Here is a 23,681-nt window from a genome sequence, read left to right on the forward strand (position 1 = left end):
CAGAAACCGGGGAAAAGAGAAGAAGCTGCAGGATGAGGTGCAACTGAGCTGCACTTTTGCTTTGGCAGTGAAGAGGGGAATCCATAGAGTGTTTCTTGGGTGTTTTTTAACAAGCTGAGGCAGGAGGGATCAGGTCAGCAGGTGATGTCATTGCCTCCTGAATCTGACAGTAGTGAAGAAGTGGAGTTGATTCCCTGACCCCAGCTTTGCTAATGACTGCTCACCACCAGAGAATTATGGCCTGTGTGTGTTTAGGAAGAGGCTGCTAATAATAAATAATAAAAACAAATAACAAATAACAACAAATAACAAATAACAAATAACAAATAAATATTATTTATACTGGATACAGGAAATTAAGACCTGAGACATATGAAGGGTGCTACTAAGCATGCTCAATAGCATTGTTTTAGATGTCTTTGTGGTCTTTTTCTTGCCTCTGTGCTTCATAAGACTGTAGATGCTGTTCTGTAACATATTTACTAGCCCAATTTGTTGTCTCACGTTCTGTGTGGCACCTGAGAGCACTAGACACCTATGCTTAAGCATTTGAATACCTCTCGAGGTATCTAACCAAAAAATTTGGAGGAGAAAGGACATGGAGTGAAGACATGAACACCTAAGTAGCTGAATTTTCCAGCATTAATACTTTATTATTACTTTACTTTTTTGTAAAGCAACCTAGATTTTATATCAATATTTACTGAAAGTTCATATACTACCAGCATGACATGCTACACATGTACTATAAATATCTAAAAAATAGATCACCCCCTGAGAGATTTCCAAGGGTGGGCTGATCAGCCCTGGGTATCACCAATTCTCTCTGTCTGACTGCTTGTTAGGGCAGAATTAATCTCTTTAAATAAAAATAGATCAAATTGGTGGGGTGGGGGATGTTTCTATGTGTGTGCTTTTGGGTGGAAGGGAGTTTAATCAGTTCTCTCCTGAGCCCTTAGTCTACTGATCATGCTGGCTCTGGTTTCTGAAAATCTTCAAGGAATACCTACAATCTTTTGGACATATATTGGGCACATTTCAGATGTTTTAAAGGAAATTCAGGCAGTACAGCTCTGGAAGGACTACAGGACAAGCCTATGACCCCTAGAGCCAGAAGACAGGATGTCACTGTTTAGGTGGCCTGTAATGCAAGGGTTTGGCAGGAGTGCTAAGATATGCATCTAAGAGCCTTAGATAGCACATTTAAAATACAGCTTGAACCGTGTATTTGCACTGAATCTTAGCAAGGTTAGGAAACCTTTGTTTACTCTTCTGTCTCTAGGATTGTGTTTTCAGTGGGAGACACTAATGCAGATAAATGTATTTAGAATTTGAAGGAAAAAATAAGAAAACTCTGCTTGCCAATGAATATCCATGTGTGTAGTGGGTCCTGTATCTCTACTACATATAAAAGTTGTTTCATATAAAACAGGCTTAATTTCTTGTGTGTTCTATTGAATTTTCATTTTAGATCCTGTATATTACCACTTGTTTGGATTTTTTTTCCTGTGCAAATGCCCTTTTTTAATACAAGAGTCCTGCCTAGAACCACCCAAAGAGTACACTTCTGAACAGAAACACAGATTCCTGTTAGTCCTCTTTGGAAAGCAATGGAAGTAGGTATCAAATGTAGCAACTGGAAAAATGTACCAATAACTAGAAACAGCAACTAAATAAAGACAGCAAAAGTCCAGCTAGTGGTAACACAGAGGTAATCTCATTATTCCAGTCAGACCTCCTTGAGTACTGATGCCAGAACATTTAAAACAGTGGGAAACTAAGATACTTTCTAGCAAAGCACTGTCATTTCTGCAAAATGCAATAATAAAACTGCATTCTCTTTAAACAAATCATAACAGAGCTACTAACACCAAGTGTTAGAGAACAACACTGATCCTTCATGGACACATACAAAGCCAGAACGTTACAGAAGAAGCCACTCCCAAAGCAGCACATATTACATTAACACCCTTATTTTCAGATGGATTGACTATTTTAAAAGGGAGTGATGGAAAAAACATTATTTTTATCTTGGTTTTGTTTCTCTTATGTAAATAAATGTTCTTTAGGACTGTATGGTAGAAATACGTGTTTTGGCACAGGCACCCTTCTGAATTCTGCAGTCTCTCCTGTGCCATGCCAGGTGGATCTGTTCCCATCAGAGAGTTTAAGTGACATCTCAGCCTTTAGACTGTATCATTAAAGATCTCCTGGGATTTAGCTTGTCCTTCCTTGAGTGCACCATGTGTGCCTGCTTGCTCCAAGGCAGAGTGAGAGGTTTTGATCTGCACTGTCTCTATTTATGATTGACTAGCAGAGATTGCATGGCCTCCCCGGGCAATCTGCTTTGTTGGATTAGACAAATAGGTATTTGGTCTAGGTTGAGTTAATCCCACCCTAAGGCAGGAAGGTGGACTACTTGACCACCTGACATCCTTTTTAGTCCTAGTTTTTCCTACAGTTTTCTGATTCTTTCCTGATAAGTAGAATGCTGGGCTCTTCACAAGGTTAGGCACTGAAAAAATATGAGGATGAAAGGCTAAATCTATGAATGTATATACAAGCTTAAACTTCATTTATTTCTGTGGAAACTGAGACTGCCCTAGATCAGAGACCAAGCCCAACATTACCACTGCATCCTGAATAAAAAAAGTAAAAAAAAAAGTAAAAAAAAGTAAATAAAAAAAGTAAAAAAAAAAAAAAGAGGTGTCATAAATTGCAAATGGATGCAGAAAAATCAGTTATCTTAGTTAAGGCTGGACCACAATCTTCCCTGAACAGCATTTACAAGCTTTGATCACTGAATATTCCAGCTTCATTTTCAGGTGTACATGATAATCTACCCAGCAGAGTTATGTCTGGCAGTAAGCTACCCATATGATGATATTTCTACAGAAGATATCAAAGGAATGACAATGCACTGACTTTCCTTAGCTGTTGTTTCAGAAATAGGCAAAGTTTCCTGATGGATTGATGTCAGACTGAGCTCCATGTTGACAATGAATTTAACCATACTTTGGACTGCTGCCAGACCTTGAATTGGGTGCTCCCAAGGTCAGCTCACACCCACAATCACCTGGCATGGGAAGAGACCTACGTCATAGGTTCTAAGCTTCAATGCTTTGTAAATAAGATCCTTACCAAAGAGCCTATAACATTAAAATAAAAAAAAAAAATAAAAAGGAATTTTGTTTACTGCAAAGATCTAATCCTTTAGAGAGATTCATGTAAATATTCTATGCAATATTTAGAGAACTGTTGAAGTTCTCTAAGTTAGAAACTGTATTTCAAGTGTACAGAAAAGGTACAGTGTAATTTTACTGCATATTTACATAAAAAAGCAACACTTTAAGTGCCCATGACTGTCTACCTTTGAGCATTTTATCCTGTGAAATATTCCTGCAAAATATAACAAGGCATCCACTTAATTAAAAGTATATATACACGTAATATTGATATGCATACATTTCTTGGAAAAGTATTTATTACAAGATCTGTGCTAGTATAGTAGACAATCTTATTCCATATCAAATATAGTTTATAGGAGATTGTGCTGTTGTGCTGAATAATGAGCAAAAATACAGCTGTATTAGATGTAGCACCTAATCATGAATGCTGCAAAAACCCCAAATTAGGAAAAACAACATGAAATGCACTGTTTTTCAATGTGTTTCATCAGTTACTGTCAAAAAAATTCTACTTCTCTTCAGAAAAACGCCCTTGGACCACTGTAGTTTCAGGGAATTTCAGAACTTCTAACACACTGTCCTCTTAGAAGATTACATGCTATTATTGCTACTTTGTAGCATATAGGAGAAAATATTAATAACCACAGACATGTAAATATTAGGCCTCTGATATAATCAATTATTTCAGGTTCCCTGTTGTATATTGCTCAGCACTGATAAAGGGCAATTCAGTCTCATGTCTCCAATGTTCCCGTTTTCAGGATAGAAAGGATGCTCTTTTAGAAGTGTCTTGTCTGTTTTCATCCCTGTGCTGCACCTGACCTACTCACCCAGGTTTTTCTTGCAGTAAATGGAGACAGAGATGCTTTCAGAGCATTATTCATCTTATTCTAAAGTTGATACCCAAGGCAGGTCTGATGAATTGCAAATTAAAGTAGCTTTTCTTTCCACTGATAACAAAAGGAGCCTGGAGTGATGAGCACAGAAGAACCTTCACTGTAGGCATCAGATGTCAGGTATAATGAGACATTTCCATTCATCCAAATTCCCAGATATCCTGGGGAGTGCACTCACTTGAAGGGGATTGATGGTTTTTGTGAAGTACACAGCAAGAAAAGCTCCAAAGAATATTTCTTCTTTCTTTCCTGGGTCCTGTCTAATTTTCAGGGCTGAGGTAAGGGAGTGAAGTCTTCAGTTGTTAGATGGGAGATTAACCAGCCCTTCCTTTCTTTTCCCTGCTAGTCTAGCTTCACTGGGAAAGACAGATCTCAAAACTGTTCCATAGCTGGAAGTTCTGGTAATTGAGAGGAACATATTAAGTCCTCTTTGATACTCAAAAAGTCTAAAATCAACCTCCAGTATTTCTGGAGTGTTTATTTGTACATACCAGCTGATTTACCTCTTCCTTACAACAAACAGATCATAAAGACTCAAAATCTTCAGGACAAACCACTTACTGTATTATTCAGACATTTTACATTAACCCTGTAACAAAAATGAATTCACAGTGGATGGTCTATGATCACCGACACTTTATTTTGGAGAGAGATCTGCATGGATTCAGTTGTTTGTGTAGAGATTTTGGGATTTTTTTTCAGCACACATATCATACTCATATCCTTTTCTCTATTTTCTTTCAGACCATTTATTTTAGTTATTGCTTCTCTTGCTTTACAATATTCTGGGCTGCTTGGTTTAAGATGTGAGAAAGAAACATTTGCTTCTCAGCAGAAAAGTTCATCACTGAGAAGTCCTGCTGTAGTTATGGAAAAATAGATCTATAAGAAAATCTCTGTTACAGACTAGAGAAATTTAAGTGAAAGTGACGGAAGAAATTTAACTTCCACAAGTCCAAAGTATTTTATTAGACAAAACAACACAAACTTATAGGGCATTTAAATGGGTTCTGAATTAGAAATAACTGATCAGGGCAATACAACATTGTGTTGTATTCACTACTGACCTCTAACCTACAGTAGTGAGGGTAGTAGAAAAGGGTAGTAAGGGGCAGAAAAGCAAATCTAAACCTAGGCATATTATGATAGGTATAACATTACAGTGATTAAGTTTTTTACATAAATACATGGCTTGGAATACTGCACAGAGAAATGGCAATTTGCTTTGTGAGAATTTTGGTTAATTCAAATGCTTTCATAGATGAGAAACCCTGGGGAGGGAGAATTCTCCTATGGATGTATATTATGTATTAAGTGCTGATTGGGACCTTCAGTGTGGGATTTAATCCATAATGGGCACAGAGCAGATGGAGGAAAAAAAAAAAAGTAGTTTCTTAAAGCCTAAGTGCACACTGCTCAGGACCAAGGGCTTAAATAGTAATGGGGAAAACTGCCATATCTGGTAATGGTGCAAAGATACAAAGGTGCTTGTTTGGGTGCAGGGCAATCACAAGGCTGTAGGTTAAGCACACATCTCCCATAAAGTCCCAGCACCGTTTATAGAGATTCAGTGAGCATAAAAGGCCTCATGGTGATGTAGTTAAAAAATATTCTGTGAACAGTGGATCTACTAACCACAGTGGATGTACCAACCGCATACACCTCACCTTCTGGCTGAGAGTGCTTTAAATCAAGCTGCCAATTTTACTTCCCTGAATTTGACTGGAAATAACCTAAACACTGCAAATACTAAGGTTATCTGACTGCAAATACTTATTTAGCTATCTAAGGCAATTGGCAGTGCTGTTGCATAGTCCCTGCTGGGATTCTTGGTTTAGCTGCTGAGCTGCAGGTTTACTTGTTGCAGCAAGGGTAAAGTTTATGGTGGGTCAGATACTGGTGGCCTCTGATCCTCATTATTTGGTGAGTGTATGTTTGCTAATTGGCCTTTTTTTAAAAGGAAATAAGTTTTATAGCTAACTGCTTTTAAAACCGGCAAAGGAAGCTGTTGTGTGTTCAGTCATTAAGCATGTCCAGAAACTCTTACTGCAAAATCCTACTTGCTCTCTCTATTTTGTGCCATTTGGCTAAACATGTTCCCATTGCACTTGTCAGAGATTAAATCTGGTAAACTTGGTTTACCAAGTTGTGTTACACAAGTGCAGCCAAAAAAAAATTTTTTAATAATTTAAAAATAGGAGTCCTGGAGGCAACAGGTTTAGAGCTTGTAAATCTCTCATAATGTGAGATTTGATTTGCATATTTAATTTTGCAAGTTTAGGATTTAAGCACCTAGTCTAAGCCAGGAACATAAACTTTCCATAGAAGGGATGGAAAGAGATGAGCACTTTTTAAGCACCTTTCACAGGATGAGGTTTCCCTAACTGCCACCTCACTTCACTTATTATAGGAGGAGTGGTGTCTGACAGCTGTCAAAATTCTTTAATTTCTAATATAAAGGCAGCAATAAGTGATTCAAATCTCTTCCTATCAGGGGGTTGATAGACCCTGGTTCAATGTACTATCAATGCAGGAAGTGAGGTGCAAGGTCTAAGTCAGACATCCAATATGGCCTGCATGCAGTCTTTCTATGTCCAAAGGGGTGAGGAATGACACATCTCATATTTGCTTACTCAAGGTACATTTGCAAGACTGTCTCCTTACTAAAATGCTATAAATTCATTTAACTACAAAATTCCAGTTTATAAAGGGGTATGTACCAAAGGATCATTCAGCTTAGGCAGCCTATTCTGCCTCTCACAACCAACATATACATAATTGAGATGGGAAATCTGAAAGTGCTGTGCCCAAGTTTTTGGGTTGTTGGGGTTCTGGTTAAGGGCAGCCAGTTGCATGTTCCCAACTCTGTGGTGAGCACTTTCTCTGAGAGAGCTGTACTTCAGTGGTGCTGAAAATAACCTTCTCCAAACACAAATTCCAGCTGTTCTTTGGCTTCCAGTTAATGTCTATGCTGCTTGAAGTTAGGCACTAAGTACTTATAAATACCTTCAAAAATCTTCCCTCTAAAATGCAGTGTAACCTGAAATTGGGATTCTTAGTGGCTAACCATTGTTTCTTCTGTGATGAACACCTGCAATCCTAGCACAGCAAAATCAGATTAATCTACTGGTTCAGTGGCTGTTGCTCCAGAATAGCTCCTATTTCATAGCAAATGTTGACACAAATTGATGGTTCATTTGAAAGTCCTGGAGAGCTGGTTTGAAACAACTCTACAGAAAAGTCTGAAATCAACTTGCAATATCACAAAATGCCAATTTTAATAGATATTCATGTGAACAGACACCTACATCTGTATGACTTATATATTAATAAAAACTTCATCTATCATATTTTAAACAGACTGTGATTCTTACCTTGGCAAAACTCACTGAAGACAATATGAGGCTTATTTGAATAGAAGCCACAGTATCAGACCCAAAAGTTTAAGATGCATTTATTCCAGTTGTGAATAAAATGGGAGTAAAATTAACATTGGCTAACTGAGGGAAATCTCCATGGAGAAAGAAAACACAGTAAGTGGCTGATATCACTACCTGGACATGAAGAGGGAGGGAGAGGTTCTAGTCCTCTTCACAATCTTAAGGCTTAGTTCTCATTTGCTTTCCAGCCTGCGGCTGTCTAACATAAAGAGCAGTAGTTTATAGTCACAGGAAAATGTATATATGGCAGTGATACTGTTTGAATTATAATACAGTGAAACTGCCTGTGTGGGGTGGTTTTGTTATGACAACCAAAGATACAAAGATTAGGTAAAATTTATTTTATAAAGCAGAACAGAAAAAGATCACAGTGAAGCGAATCTTAAGTGATTAAACTGCAATTTCTTCAGCCTTTGATATGCAATTTTAATAGTTATCCAAGGTCAACTCAGAGAAGGCAGGATCATTCTTCAGAAGATTATAACAAATACCATAGCACCCTGAATTATTAAAAGCATTGAATTTGGGGATACCTGACAGCTTGTTTGACTGTATTTCTGGACCTAGTTTAACAGTCTTAGTCATGGAACATGAATGCATACTATATAAAATGTGCAGTATGTCATGTTTATAGTATAGGTGTGTATAAAAAATATTTAGTTGATAGAAAAGAGTTCTATTAATAGGCAAAAATCAACATCTTGGCTCAGATAAATTAAAATAATTCTAAATATTTTTACTAAATATAATCCTCTGTCAACTGCAGAATCACTGCACTACTTTCATCAATTAACTCACCCACAGACAAATACACCTCCTTCCATAAAAACAACAGACATCCAAAATATATGTGAAAGATAGTAACATTCATCTAGATATTACTGCAATTGTTTTGATAACAAATCATGCTTATGTTATAAAAGCCTCACAACCACTGAGACCGCTACTCTGAAGAAAACCTTAACATGATGTGAGCACTCGGTACAATATAGTCTCCCCACAGCTAAACATGAAACAAACACAAAGTGATTAACCATAGAAACATATGATGGAGGAAGATCATTTTCTGAACTAAATTTTAGCATGCACAGCTTCATTCTACAGGAACTGCTGGATTTCTCTCTCAAACTACTTCACAAATTTACCATAAAAAATTAATTTGGGGCAAATATTCCTAATGCTCTGTTTCTAGGGCAGGCCAGAAGAAAAGACAGGCTAATGTGGTCAAAGGCTTTTCTATTTTTTGCATAGAAACTTCTGTTAAATCTATTAAAGAGTATTATTTTTATGTCTAAATCTTCCCTTGCTTATTATAAGAGGGTAAACCTAAAATCATAACTTGACACGGAACTGAATATTGCCATTGGCAAAGATATTAAACTGTAGTCAGTTTGTACTCCAAAAAGTTTCACCCCAACTTCATTTAACATCTGTGGTAGAATGAAATGTTTTGCCAATAATTCCTTGTTGATAACACAATTTCAGTTATAATTATAATTTATATAAATATAATTAACACTATACATAACCACAAAAAAGTGCATATTCTGGATTGTACATTGTGATTAAATTGTAATTGTCACTGGTGACAGTACCTGGTTACTTCCTGTCAACCACATTTCCAACCCCTCACCAATTTTATCCAAGAGCAATCTGAGAGAGATTCTAGATCTTAAGGTCTTTAAATATTTTTTGGAAACACTATGTTGCTTAGAGTGTCTTTGTTCCTGCCTTCATTACACATCAAAGAACATGCATGTGTGTGTGTCAGTGTACATTTAAAAATAACGTTATACATTCCATAATCACAGTAAAGAAACTTCAGAGTCCAAACAGAAGACATAAACTATAGGTAATGGAACAACTTATTTAGTCTAGTAAATTACTGTCTTTCCCCTTTGTCAACAGATCAAGAAGTTGTATTTTGGCTTTGAAACAAAAAGACTAAGAGTGATCAAAAGGCACAGGAAAAAAAACATAAAGGAAAATATGTTGCTTCTGATGAGATCTAAAGTGGGAAGGAGCTTGAAGAAGGCTGACTTGAAAAGTAGGTTTTCAAAGAGCCAAGGTGGAAGTAAAAAGAGAAACACGGAGGGTGCCCAGGACAGGTGGGCAGAGCACCAGTGCCAGACAGGTGAAGAAACAGCAGCAGAAGAAGCATCATAAGCTAATATGACAAAATCCAAGAAGAAAGCTGGAGAGTGATTTTGGATTGGGTTTTGGAGTCAGTGTTGGTTAGACCCTATGGTCGCATTTACTGTCCAGCACAAACTCATCCCAGCATCAAACCAAAACAATTTTGAGAACAGACTGCGTAAATTTCACTAGTCAAGGAATGCAACTTATTCTGACAGAAACCAGTTACATTTGTTCATATCACAAGGCAATGGGAAATTAATTGTGGATGCCACATTAAGTGGTGCTGGACTTTGCATGAACATCTCTGCTGCACGGCAACAGATATTTGGACTGAAACAGAAGTCATGAAAGAAATGGAGAAGAGGTTCAAGAGAATGCCTCATTTATAGAATATGAAGGTAAAGAAGACATTTTTAGGGGAGGACTCTTGAGGCAGCTCTCTGCCTCTAGAGATACCTGGCAGGAAAAGGATGACTGAAAGTTATGGCTTAGCAACACTCTTGCATAAACCTAGGCAAAAACCCATGCATGAAAATTCATAAATAGCCACTTGTGTAGTAATTCATTAATGAAATAAGAGAACAAAAAGAGTATGGGAGCAACAGAAAGGTTGTTGGCTAAGTACAGAAACACACATGCAACTAAAACACTCTCTCAACTGGCTGTTTTAAAATTTTCAAATTCTTACTCTATTTCAGCAGACTATTTTGATCTTTGGACTTTGAACACCAAATTACTTGACATACTGGAAATGATGGACATTTGCTCTGAGGCACAGTAGAAACTGCACACCTTGCTTCTACATGGCCTTCAGAATTGAATTGTAAGAGCAAAATTACTTACACAACCAATGAAGTATCCAAATACTCCCATGAATCCCACTTGCTGTTTCTGTTCTCTTCCCCATGTCACCTAATTTCCTTAGCAAGATAGAAAATACACTTTGACAAAAGATGGCAAATCTTTTTGCACTTGAAAGTTATGAAATACTCACATTTCTGGAAAATATTAAAAAATGCTGACATTTGTATGTCATATTTTGCCTCCTTTACCAGTGTTTAAGAATCAAAATTATTTCATGTTTAATAACTTATTTGATGAGTGTATCTGGAATTGTTTACATTGTTTAGTACAGAACAGCTACAAAAAGTAATATAGTAACAAAAATCAGGCATTGCTACTATTTAGAAATTAAGATCATGCCTTATCAACAGAGGGCAGTCTTTGATAACAATACATTTGAATGAAGACTTGAAAGCAATAAACTTCTGTTTGTTTCACACAGGATTGTGAGCTGTGTAGGTTTCAAGTAAGGAATATACACCTGTGATCCATCATCAAAAGCAGAAGCCAGATGTTCTCAGGAGGGATTGCATTTAAAATAAGAATATATTTGTACTCTTTTTAAAATAAACAAATGTCTTAAAATTTTTATTTATTAATGCTGTGTTAAATGAGGTCTTCTGTGCCCTAAATCTGTTTTTATTTAGATTTGGAAATAAAGTTTAGTAATATAGCAAAACTGAAAGCTTTCATGCAAAGACATGTATATATTTTCCCCTGGTCAAGTACCAGTTCCTTTATTCACTAAAAATTTATTTTAAAAGATCAATGGGCTTTTTATTAGGCCAAATTCTGATTTGCCACACTAACTTCAGGGACAATTGGTAGGAAAACAGTTTGGATTTACATCTGTGTTATTAGATCAAAACTTAGCCAAGATGAATTTTCTTCAGTTACAATTTAAACACAAGATTGTTTAGCACAATCCAAGGAAAACTCAAAATTCTCATAAATTCTACAATCTGGAATTTTTTTGTTGTCCTGTGAAAAGAAGAAATAAAGCAAGTCTTGCACTTTGTACTTGGACTGTGACACAAGAGCTCACTGGCTTGTTTGACAAGACAGCAACTCATAAAAATAAAGAGGACTTCTGCTGTTTGTACATGGAAATTTACTACTTGGTGATGGAGATAACAGAGGTCAAAGAACCAGAGCCTATACCCATGGAAAATAAGAGATTTCTGTGTAAGATATGGGGCAACTCCATCCCTTTACTAATTTTGTTTTCAGAAGCAGCAAAATACGTCAAAAGCAATTACTATTTTGAATATTGAATGTCTTGGTCATTGATGCCTGGAACTCAGTTGAAGTGTCTTCCTTTGAATCTTACAAATAAGACATTCATTGCTGAAGTCCAGGTTGAATGTTTCATAGGGGTAGACAAATGGCATTAGTACTGCTTGACTTGGTAGATATCTGACTACTAGAACTACTACCCCTGCAGCAGCATCCAAACCCATGAGTCTGTCGTATAAGTTTATTTAATAAAATAGCTTTCAGCAGTATTCCACAGGTATGTCAGTAAGAGAATATAAAAATATATCAAAAATTACAATAATCCAGTGCTGTAGAACTGAATGTGGATGTCTCCTGATGTCCCCCCCCACCCCAAACCAAGCTGAATTATATATTAGAAAGAATACTTAAATGTGAATGTATCTGTCCCCGCACTGCAAAATTCAAATTCCAAACTCGAGTTTTGCCATACAGAAAGCAAGATCACGTGCCAATGATGCTCCACTACTGAAGGATACTGTAAGAGATCATTTTAAAATAAGGAATAAAAAAATTACACAAATGTCGAAACAGCCTCGTGCTGTCTTTGAATCTATCTCTTTAGTGGTGTTTTTCGCTTTGTTAGAAACCTTTCCTAAACCAGCGCGCGGATCGCATTTCATAAACAACGAAGAATGTCAGCAACTGAGACACGCTGGATCGGAACTCGGAGCCTGCTATCGGGCATATTAAAAGGCAAGGAACTCCAGTCCGGGCTCTCACTGATGTGCTTTTAACCGCAGGCACAAGGTGGCAGAGGTACATGAGGCTTTCCTTCCCGCGCTGCAGTGACACTGGGGCAGTGACACTGGGCACTGACTCACTGGTGCCACTGATGCGCTCTGCGCCCGAGATTTATTTATTATCCGAGATTCTTTGTGGCGCACAGAACCGCGGGGCCGGCAGGCAGCTCCGCCGCAGCCCCGGGCCGCTTGCCCTCGTGTGACCCGTCCCGTTCTCCTTGGGGCACTTTTGTCACAGCCGCGTTCCCCGTCATCCGGACCCGGCTCTTGGGCAGCCCCGTTCCTGCCGCCGCTGGAGCCCGGGCGCCACCGCCGCCACCCCGCGGTGAAGGGAGACCCCGAGCACTGCCCGGCGGCGAGCCGGGAACAGCCCGGCTTTAGCTCTGCCCCGGGGCCAGGCGGGAGCGGGGAAGCTCAGAGCAGGCGGCGGTGCGCTCCCGCCGCTCCCGGGGCTGGCAGAGGGGCGCCCCTACGCTCCGGGAAAGCCGTGCCGCCCTCCCCCCGACTAGAGGGTTCCTTTCCCTTCTGGCGCCAGCAGAGCAATCCGCGCCACCACCTCCCCGCTCCCGGCACCGCCACCACCTCCCCACTCCCGCCGCTCTCCGACGCCTTTTCCCCGCAACCTGTTGGGCGGCCGCGGGAAAGAGGGAAGGAAGGAGGGGGAGCCCCGACCCTCTCGGAACTTGCATGATTGGCAAGCAGCTCTGCCCAATCGCGGATGGCGGCTTCTCCCCCCGCGGGTGCCCATTGGCTGCTCGGAGGCGCGGGGCGGGGCTTGCGGGGCCGCGGGGCTCCCCTCCGGAGCGGAGCGCGGCGCGCTCAGAGCGCAGCGTGTGCGCGGAGTGAGCGGCGCCGCGTCGGCGGCGGAACTGGGGCCGCTATTCGGCCGCTGCCCGAGGTTCCCGACGCTTACGTTCCGCCGGCAAGGACGATGCAGCCTCTCCTCGCCGGGCCGCGGCGGCTGCTGGCCGGCTTGCTGCTGCTGGCCGGCTTGCTGCTGCTGGCCGGCTGTGCCCGGGCTGGGGCGGCGGAGCCGCCGCCAGGCAACAGCGCCGCGGTCTCCTCGCCGTGGTCGCCGGAGGCGGACCCCGTGGTGGTGGCCAACCGCGGGCTGCGGGTGCCCCTGGGCCGCTCCGCCTGGCTGGACCCCACGCGGGACCTGGTGCTGCAGGTGCAGCCGGGGGACCGCTGCCACCTCACCGTGCTGGACGAGGACCCGCTGTGGCAGCGCCCGGGCCGCCTGAGCCCCCGGCGCTTCCCCTGCGACTTCGGAGCCCGCGAGGTGCAGTACTCGCACCTGGGCGGCCGCAGCCCCGCCCGGGACCGCGTCCGCCTGCAGCTGCGCTACGACTCGCCGAGCCGCGCCCTGGTGCTGCCCCTGGTGCTGGAGGTGGAGGTGCTCTTCACCCAGCTGGAGATCGTCACCCGCAACCTGCCGCTCACCGTGGAGCGCCTGCGGGGCACCAGCAACCCGCTGGACGCCCGCAGCCTGGAGTTCGCCTTCGAGCCGGGCCGGCAGCGCTGCCGGGTGGGGCTGCTGCCGCTGCTGGCCGGGCTGCCCCGCTACGGAGAGATCCTCAACCACCCGCCGGCGGCGGGGGGCGGGGAGGCGGCGGGGGGCGGCCCGATGCCGTCTGTGATGTGGGACTGCGAGGAGTTCCTGCGCCTGGGGCTGCGCTACCGGCACACGGCCGCCGGCGGCTCCCCGAACCGCGACCTGGTGCCGCTGGTGGCCGAGCTGCGGGAGGCGGCGGGCGGCGGGGCGCTGCTGAAGCGAGAGTACTTCCAGGTGCTGGTGCGGATCCGCGCCGGGAGTGAGAACGTGGCCCCCAAACCCAGCTTCCTGGCCATGTTGATGATGGAGGTGGACCAATTTGTGCTCACGGCCCTCACGCCTGACATGCTGTCAGCTGAGGATGCGGAGTCGCCGCCCGACCTACTGCTCTTCAACATCACCTCTCCCTTTGGTCCTGGCCAAGGCCACATGGTCAGCACGGACGACCGGAGCTTACCTGTCACCTCTTTCAGCCAGCGGGATGTGCGGGAGCTGCGCATTGCCTATCAGCCACCCATGGAGGATTCCGATCGGGAGAGGCTCTTTGAGCTTGAGCTGGAAGTGTTGGACCCAGAGGGTGCTGCCTCAGAGCCCTTTGCCTTCGTCATTGTGGTGAAGCCCATGAACACCCTGGCGCCCGTGGTGACCCGCAACACTGGTCTCGTGCTCTACGAGGGGCAGTCAAGGCCTCTCTCCGGCCCAGGGCCCAGCCCCAACCTGGTGGTCAGTGACGAGGATGACCTTGAGCAGGTGCGGGTGAGTGTGGTGGCAGGGCTGAGGCATGGCCACCTCACTCTCCTGGAGGACACCCCAGGACCTGCTGCCCCTCGTAAACACTTTACAGTGGCTGAGCTGGCAGCAGGCCGAGTCATTTACCAGCACGACGGCAGCGAGTCTCCGCTCAGTGACAACCTTGTGCTGCGGCTGGAAGATGGTGGCTCTCGCCACCGCGTTGAGTTCCTTTTCCCCATCACCCTGGTGCCCACTGATGACCAGCCACCCCTGCTTAATGCTAACACAGGGCTTGCCATGGCTGAGGGTGAAACAGTGCCCATCACCACCCGTGCTCTTAGTGCCACTGACATTGACTCCCAGGATGCCATCCTGCTCTTCACAGTGGAGTCTGGCCCTTCGGCTGGGCAGCTCCTGCTCCGCCAGGCACAGCCACCTCCTGGCTGGGAAGAGGAGGAAGAAGAGGAGAGCTTTTCTTGGAGGAAGGTGCCAGGTGTAGCAGGGAGTTCCCTCATCTATGAAAAGCCAGTGAGAGAGTGGCTGCAGCAGGACATTGTGGAAGGGCGTCTCTTTTACCACCACTTTGGGGCTCACAGCCCTGGCCCTGGGGTTGTGTTGGACCAGTTCACCTTTAGAGTCCAGGATGACAATGACCCGCCCAACCGTTCTGGACCCCAGACTTTTGTGATCAGGGTACATCCTGTAGACAGGTTAGCCCCAGAGCTCCATAGCAGCAGCAGCCTGCATTTAATCGTTGCAGAGCAGCAGGTGACGCCCCTGCGCAGGAAGCACTTGTGTTACACAGACCAGGACTCAGGGGACCGGGAGCTTCGCTACACAGTAATCCAGCCCCCCACTGACACCGACTCCAACCACCCTCCCGAGGCTTATGGAACACGTCTTGGATCCCTCGTGCTGACTGAGGATCACTCTGTGGAAGTTACGCATTTCACCCAAGCCCAGATCAACCATCACAAGATCTCGTACCGTCCTCCTCAGGAGGAGCTGGGGGTGGCTCCTCATTTAATTCAGTTTCAGTATCAAGTGCAAGATGCGGCTGGCAATGCAGCCAAAGGGACTTTCACCATCTACCTGCAGCCTGTGGATAACCAGCCTCCCGAAATCACTAATACTGGCTTCACTTTGCCTGAGGGAGGCAGCCATGTCCTTAGTCCAGCTGAGCTGGATGCCAGTGACACGGACACTGAACTTGCCCGGCTCAGATTTATCCTGACCCAGGCTCCTCGGTATGGCCAGTTGCAGCTCTCTGGGTACAGTCTGGTTCCAGGAGGCATCTTTGGCTTGGAGGATATCAGACAAGGGAGGGTGGTGTATGTGCACAGTGGAGCTGAGACCAACAGCGATAGCTGCAGGCTTGATGTGAGTGATGGGGTTCATTTTGTGCCCATCACACTGAAAATGAGTGTGCACCCAGTCGATGATGAGGTTCCTACGCTACGATTGCCCCCAGGCACTCTTGGTTCCTACCTCGATGTGCTGGAGAATGGTGCTGCTGAAATCACTGCTAATGTCATCCAGGGCACGGATCGGGATACAGATGACTTCATGTTGACCTTCATTGTAGAGGATCCTCCTCAGCATGGGAGCATCCTGGTTCAAGGGGTGCCTGCAGAGAGATTTTCCCAGAGAGATCTGCTGGATGGTGCTGTGGTATATGCTCACACCGGTGGTGAAATAGGCCTTCTGCCCAAGGAGGATGCTTTCAACCTTACCTTGTCTGGCCTCTCTGAGAAGTGGCATGTCAGGGGCAACATTGTTCAAGGAGTTTCAGTCTTGGTGACCATTCTTCCTGTTGACAGTCAAGTTCCAGAAATTTTTGTAGGGGAGCAGTTCATGGTGACGGAAGGTGACAAACGGGTCATTACTCTTGCTCACCTCAGGGCTGAAGATGTGGATACTCCTAGTGATGATATACTATGCACAATTGTCGCTCAGCCCACATCTGGGTATGTAGAGAACATCTCTCCTGCCCCAGGATCTGAAAAATCCAGGGCAGGTGTAGCTATAAGTGCTTTTACCTTGAAGGACCTCCGTCAAGGGCACATTTTTTATGTGCAGAGTATACATAAGGGTGTAGAGCCTGTTGAAGACAGATTTGCTTTGCGCTGTTCTGATGGCATTAACTTTTCCCAGAGGCACTTCTTCCCCATTCTTGTTGTGCCGGTCAATGACGAAGAGCCTGAAATCTTCCTGAGAGAGTTTGTTGTGATGGAAGGCATGAGCCTGGTGATTGACACCCCCATCCTCAATGCGGTTGATGCGGATGTCCCTGCCGATGAGTTAACGTTCACAATCACCAGGCTTCCCAGGCACGGCCACATCGTGAACCAGCTTGTCAATGGAACTGTCCTGGTGGAGAGCTTCACCTTGGATGAGATAACAGAGAGCTCCAGCATTCTCTACGAACACGATGACTCTGAGACCAGGGCGGACAGTTTTGAGGTGCAACTCTCAGATGGTAAACACACCGTTAGGAAAATGGTACCCATCATGGTTATTCCTGTAGATGATGAGACGCCCAGAATGGCCATCAATGATGGTTTGGAGATTGAAATAGGGGAAACTAGAACTATTAATAACAGAATATTGAAGGCTACTGATCTTGATTCTGAAGACAAAACCTTGACATACATTATAACTTACGGGCCAGGACAAGGCATCTTACAGAGAATAAAGCTTTCAGGTGGAGTTGAAAATATCACCCGGGGAATGAACTTCACCCAGGATGAAGTAGATAGAAATTTGATTCGATATGTGCATTTTGGCCAACAAGGAGTTCGTGATCTTATCAAGTTTGATGTGACAGATGGCATAAATCCTCTCATTGACCGCTACTTTTATGTGACAATAGGCAGCATTGATATTGTTTTCCCAGATGTCATCAGCAAAGGAGTTTCTCTGAAGGAAGGGGGGAAGGTGACCCTTACCACTGATTTGCTTAGTACCAGTGACCTGAACAGTCCAGATGAGAACTTAGTTTTCACCATTACCAGACCACCTGTTCGTGGTCATCTTGAATGCACAGATCACCCCGGGGTACCCATCTCCACTTTCACTCAACTCCTGTTAGCAGGCAATAAAATCTATTACATTCATACTTCAGAAGATGAGGTGAAAATGGACAGCTTTGAGTTTGAGGTGACTGATGGCTATAACCCTGTGTTTCGTACTTTTAGAATTTCTATCAGTGATGTGGACAATAAGAAACCTGTTGTCACAATCCATAACCTGGTGGTGAGTGAAAATGAATACAAACTGATAACCCCATTTGAACTGACTGCAGAAGACAGAGATACACCTGATGCACTGCTAAAGTTTATCATCACTCAAATACCAGTTCATGGCCAGATCATGTTCAATAACTCCAAACCAGTCACCACCTTCACTAAACAAGATCTGAATGAAAATCTAATCAGCTACAAACATGATGGCTCGGAATCAGTTGAGGACAGTTTCTCTTTCACTGTTACAGATGGCACTCATACTGATTTCTATGTTTTCCCCAACACTGTGTTTGAAACAAGGAAGCCTCAGACTATGAAGATCCGAATAATGGCTGTGGACAACAGTGTACCTCAAGTTGTAATAAATAAGGGTGCTCAGACTCTCCGTGTTATGACCACAGGTCACATCGGGTTTCTGATTACCAACAAAGTGCTCAAAGTGGAAGACAGGGACAGTTTACATGTTACTCTTAAGATCAGAATCACAGAGGGTCCACGCCATGGCTTCCTGATTCACCTGGGGAAAGGCAACCATAGCATCAGCCAGTTCACACAAGGTACTACAACACTTAATGTCCTTTCTTTAGATCACTGGAAACATTATTTTTCATGCTAAACTCTAAAGTAATTGATGGGAGAAATGTTCCAACAAAGAGCTCATTTAAAATGGCTTCATAATTTTTTACATCTGTTTATTTTTTATTACATCTGTGACAGCTTTAAACAGGAAATGTGGTCTGCTGGGTAAACACTGATCAAAGGAGCTTCATTTCTTTGGAGATCTTATTCCAAATAACTGGGATTTGCACTTTCTGCCAGTCACAGTGATAAAAGTTTGGATAACAGAATTGGGCTGTACATCTTAAGAGACAATGCTTTCTTTAACCAGTTTTATTTAGAAAATGCTATGGGAGTGGCCAAGCTATTATTAACTAATGGCTCGGGTATCGGTTGCTGTACAGTCTGAGCACATCTAACTGTAAAAGCAAAATCCTTTCCCCACCAGTGGGAAATAATATATTATGAGTGCATTTGTTAGTTACACAAATTAACTTAATTACACAAATCTTTACCACAAAGTGTTTGTGGTAAATTAAAAGGTAATGTAAACAATTTAAAAATAATGTTAGCGGTACTTACTTTTTACATGGCACTAAAACATTCAGTGATATAAATAGGGCAAAACCCACATGTGTCATATATTCTGAAATAAAGCCTCAACCCAAGGCTGTGAAGTAACTTTAATTGAAATGGGAGCATTAGCTATTCTCTGGAGAATTTTCCATGTTACTTTACAATGACTTAATGGCTAGTTAACTAACAAGGAAAATAGTTTTTTTTGCAGCCTTCTGCAGCTGTGGAATGAGCAAACAGCAGCAACAGCATGGACATTCAGAGCTAAATGGGCCCAGCCAGGCTGGGCTGTGTGGTTGGAAAGGCTTGAGGTGAACACTTGCAGTTGGCTGTGTTTCATTTCACAGAGCCCATACTGGTACATAACATACGTGTTAAAGTCTTGGCTGTAGCATTGTTCTTGTCAGACATACCAAATCTTTCAAATAGGCGTGATGAACTTTGCAATGGCTGAAGTGTCTTAAGTTTTGCAGTGATAGTGCAAAAAAGAGGATGAGAGAAGACCAAACTGTCCAAGCTTTGGGACCACCACAGTTCCTTAAATGTTAGGCTTCAGCAGTGAACTGTTGTCAGAATACGTGAGAAACAAGAGAGAAAGGGAGTGAGCAAAAAAAGAGATTATCACTTATTTTAGTGGATTTTATCTTACATTGAAGAATGTATAATTATTGAACAGGTGTTCTTTGAAAGCAGAGGAACAGTGATATCCTTTTTTTTTTTTTTTGTTTTGAGGATGTGTAGCACTTGGGAGAAGTACATATTCCGTTTCCCCCCCCGTGCCATGCGGCCAGGCGTACATTTGTCTGATGACCAAAATGAAGTTGCTACTTGGCTTTGAATTGGCTGTCCAACCATATGGCCTGAAGGCTTTCTTAATATCCTGGGGCTTAATATCCTGGGGCTGCCCAAGCTGAGGAAGAAGCTTGCAGCCCTTAGGAAAGGTTGGTTTTAAAGCTAGTGAGGATCCCCAGAAAGTGGTCTAACTTCACAGTTTCACACACAGCATGAGCACTCTTATTTTGTGTTGGATTGAAGAGTGTTTTTAAGAAATACACATTTCTTCAATAATATTGGACTTTGAGACCACTATGTTTATGCTACACTGAGACAAATAATTGTCTAATGTTCAGAGCAGAAATAAACAAGACCCTATTTTGTCATATTCATTATGATCCCAGTCTAAGCCCAGATTTTGCAATGGACTTTGGGAAGCTTTTGCATTGACTATTGGACCTATTGTTATATGCTTTCTTTTTATGTTTTGATCTTCCCCTCTCTTTAGGCCTCTTATCCTGTCATGTGCCACTTCTTTCAAAATGCTGAGTAGTTCCAGTTTGATAAACACATGTGGGTTCTTATGGGGCTTGTAAAACTTTATTAGAGTCTTCCAATTTATGTTGGAAGGGACTTCTCAAGGTCATTTGATTCTATCGCTACTCAAAACTGGGACAACTTTGAAGTCAAATGAAGCTCTTTAGGACATCATGCAAAAAAGTTTTGAAACCTGCTTGCTAGTTTGTGAAGTCCATACTCAAACTCCCATTTCTTGGATTTGTTCTTGTGGTTGCATGAACAGGCAGTCTGACCACTTCGAGTCGTGTATCAAGATTCATTGTGTGTAAGCAGCGGGAGCAGCCTACTTTTTCAGATATTTGTAACTGAAAGAGAGGACAGAGCAATTGTTTAGAACACAGATTTCTGATAGTGGGGATAATTATATTTTTTGAAATAAAAAGTTATGCTTGATGTATTTCGAAATTATGTTGGAGAATGCCAGTACAAAACTAATTTTATCAGGCACTGTAGTTACACAATTACAAATTGTGCTTATAACTAGGCAAATTATGATATAACTAGCACAACCTAATCAGCTATGGAAGGAGAGCACAGACTTGCTCAAGTGATTCCAAGCATGTTGTTAAGGAGCAGAAAACAGGTCATTCTTTGCAATCATTTTGACAAAATTAAGATCTTTGGATGGCAGGTGTCCTTTTTTTCTTTTGAGGTGGTCCTGGCCCTGCAAGCACCGGCTCAAGTGCTTATTTTTACGTATGCTGGAACCATGGATTTTGATAAGGCTGCAGATAATGAGCAGAGCTGAGTACTTGTGTGTTTGCCGGAGGAAAGATTTATGTGCTCCACTGGCATGAAGAAGTATTTGTTTGCATCCTCTTTACAGCCCCATGAATTTTTGATCTTTAACTTTCAAACATTTATGGAAGAGATTCTTCAGTCACATATATTTGCTGATAATGCTCTCAGCTTGTTTGCACTCAAAGATGTCTGGTTACTTTTGGAACTGAAGATTTTGTGAAGCTCTAACAAAAGTGCTTTTGGGTTTTTTTACCCATGCATCCACCCTAACAACTGAGGAGAACTTGAGCTCCACTTTAATGTGATTGATTTCTAACACTTCTTCTTGAAAAAAGTATCAGACTTGGGTTTTTACCAACAGCAGTCCTTCAAAGAAAGTGACAAAAATTAGTTTTTATGTATATACATGTTTCTCATCTCAAGGAAACCAGAAAAGAAACAATATTAACAAATGTTTGTTTATCTTTTACATCTTTTATGGTAACTGCTTGTTCAAAATTCTTCATCAGTTTTTTTTCCTTACTGAAGTAATTTATGTTTACTTTAATTGCATCTATTTGGGTTCTTAAAACAGTCAATCACTGTAACTGTCCTCTGCAGAAGTTTGCAGGTTGAAGAATGACAGAATCAATATCCTTGTGGAGATACACCTCTGTTTAAGAAAAGGAACTGCTAAAAATATGAAGTAGTTCTGACTGTCAAGCCCATGTTTGTCAATTTCATTTCAGTCATTTTTGTAAATACAGCTTAAAAGAAAGGGAGCCCTGGGGAGGAGGAAGTAAAGGGAGAGAGTATGAATGATATTTGTAAAACTTCAACACTGTTGATACTGAAATTCCTCAGTTCTGCTGTGGGACCTTGACCTCCCTCTTGTTGAAGCTAAACTATTTAATACATGTCAAATTTTTCTAAAAACAGTTTTCCTATCTTCATAATTTAAAATAAAGACTATTTTTCCTCTTTCCAGCTGATATTGATGATATGAAGATATGCTATGTTTTACGAGGGAGTGACAATGCCACCAGTGACATTTTTCATTTTTTGGTTGAAGACAGTGGTGAGTACTCCTAAAATCTCAGTTTTTCTTCTTATTTAAAGACAAAGAATTTAAGTGTCCTTTGGGAGCTGAAGAACATCAAATTTAATTGAGGGAAGTCTGTGTTATCTCCTGGAATGTGATTGATTTTATGGCTTTCCTATATTTTGAACTATTTCTGATGATTGTGAAGAGAAGTGTCGATGAAATGGTAATTGCACCTAATGAAAAAATCTCAACCTACTCTGGCAAAAAAGTGAAATTCTGTAAGTCTACTCAGATACTACTTTCTGTAGGTTTCCCTTTGTATTCCCTATCCAGACTCTTCACACATAAATTATCCTAAATCTTTATCTTGAGAAACTTTTCATTTATGGTTATTGTTGCCTATCTTTTTAAAGGTTTGAGTTCTAAGACTATTCTTATCAAAATATTATTCATATCAAAACATGCACCTGTTGGTAGAGTTCAAGTTTTTATTCTATGTACTTAACAGAATCCTCAATGGTTTGTTAAAGGTCTTTGTCAGGCAACTGGTGTCAAATCTCCTGGAAAATACTATTTTCTGGGATTGTGAGGGATGCAAAAGAAAATTATTTGAAAAAAATTAAGAATACTGGCATGTACTCATTTGAAGGAGAACTATGTTGTGTTTTTTTTTATTTGTTTTAAAAGCAGAAGGAAAGAACAGTTTAAAGGATAAGCAAAATAGATCAACTGGCTTTTTCTTTTCCTTCCAGTCTGACTTAATGTGGATATGCCTAAATGTAGATATTCCTGTGTGGCAACAGGTGGCTAGATTGTGTTACTTTAATGCCTTTTTAAATATATGATACATAGCTCTATGAGTAATTGGCAATGAATTTTATTAGTTGATTTAATAATATACTTGTTAGAAAGTATGCTTCAAGTTAGCTGATTGTCAGCTCCTGTACACCGCTTGTGTTACTGCTTCACAAGAAGCATAGCCAATTAAGGGTATTAAGATCAGTGAACAGGGATTTGTCCTGTCACAGACTGGGCAGTTTTGTCACCACCTACCATTGCTGAAGGGGAATATCAAAACATATTTTACTGTTTGTTGTGTTGGACAAGCACAGAGGGAGCACTACCTTTCGAGACTTTTTGAAATGTCTTTGCAAATCTTTATGACATTAGATACCAGGTAGTGACATAAGAGTTTGCAACACTTGACTTATTTTCCATAAATGTTTTCTTTTCACGGAGATATAGGTTAGAGAAACTTAAAGGTATGTAAAATGGAACATGGGATGCTGTCTTTTCATAGCAATACTTTTTTATAACAGGTGTCACCACGAGGTGACATTGTTCATGATTTTTGAGTTATTCTTTTAGTAAGT

The 23,681-nt window shown here is 42.1% G+C and overlaps 1 protein-coding gene across 1 annotated transcript in view; it reads left to right on the plus strand.

The window, feature by feature from the left end:
- The first annotated feature begins 13,455 nt into the window (after positions 1 to 13,455).
- The window catches only part of FREM2 (FRAS1 related extracellular matrix 2), a 121,483-nt gene continuing 111,257 nt past the window's right edge, over positions 13,456 to 23,681 (plus strand). The window contains exons 1-2 of the mRNA XM_059494017.1: positions 13,456 to 18,613; positions 22,252 to 22,341. Coding sequence (XP_059350000.1) covers positions 13,456 to 18,613; positions 22,252 to 22,341 — 5,248 coding nt within the window. The remainder of the gene's footprint in view (positions 18,614 to 22,251; positions 22,342 to 23,681) is intronic.

The sequence above is a fragment of the Ammospiza nelsoni genome, chromosome 2 (genome assembly GCF_027579445.1).
Source record: "Ammospiza nelsoni isolate bAmmNel1 chromosome 2, bAmmNel1.pri, whole genome shotgun sequence".
Taxonomy (NCBI): domain Eukaryota; kingdom Metazoa; phylum Chordata; class Aves; order Passeriformes; family Passerellidae; genus Ammospiza; species Ammospiza nelsoni.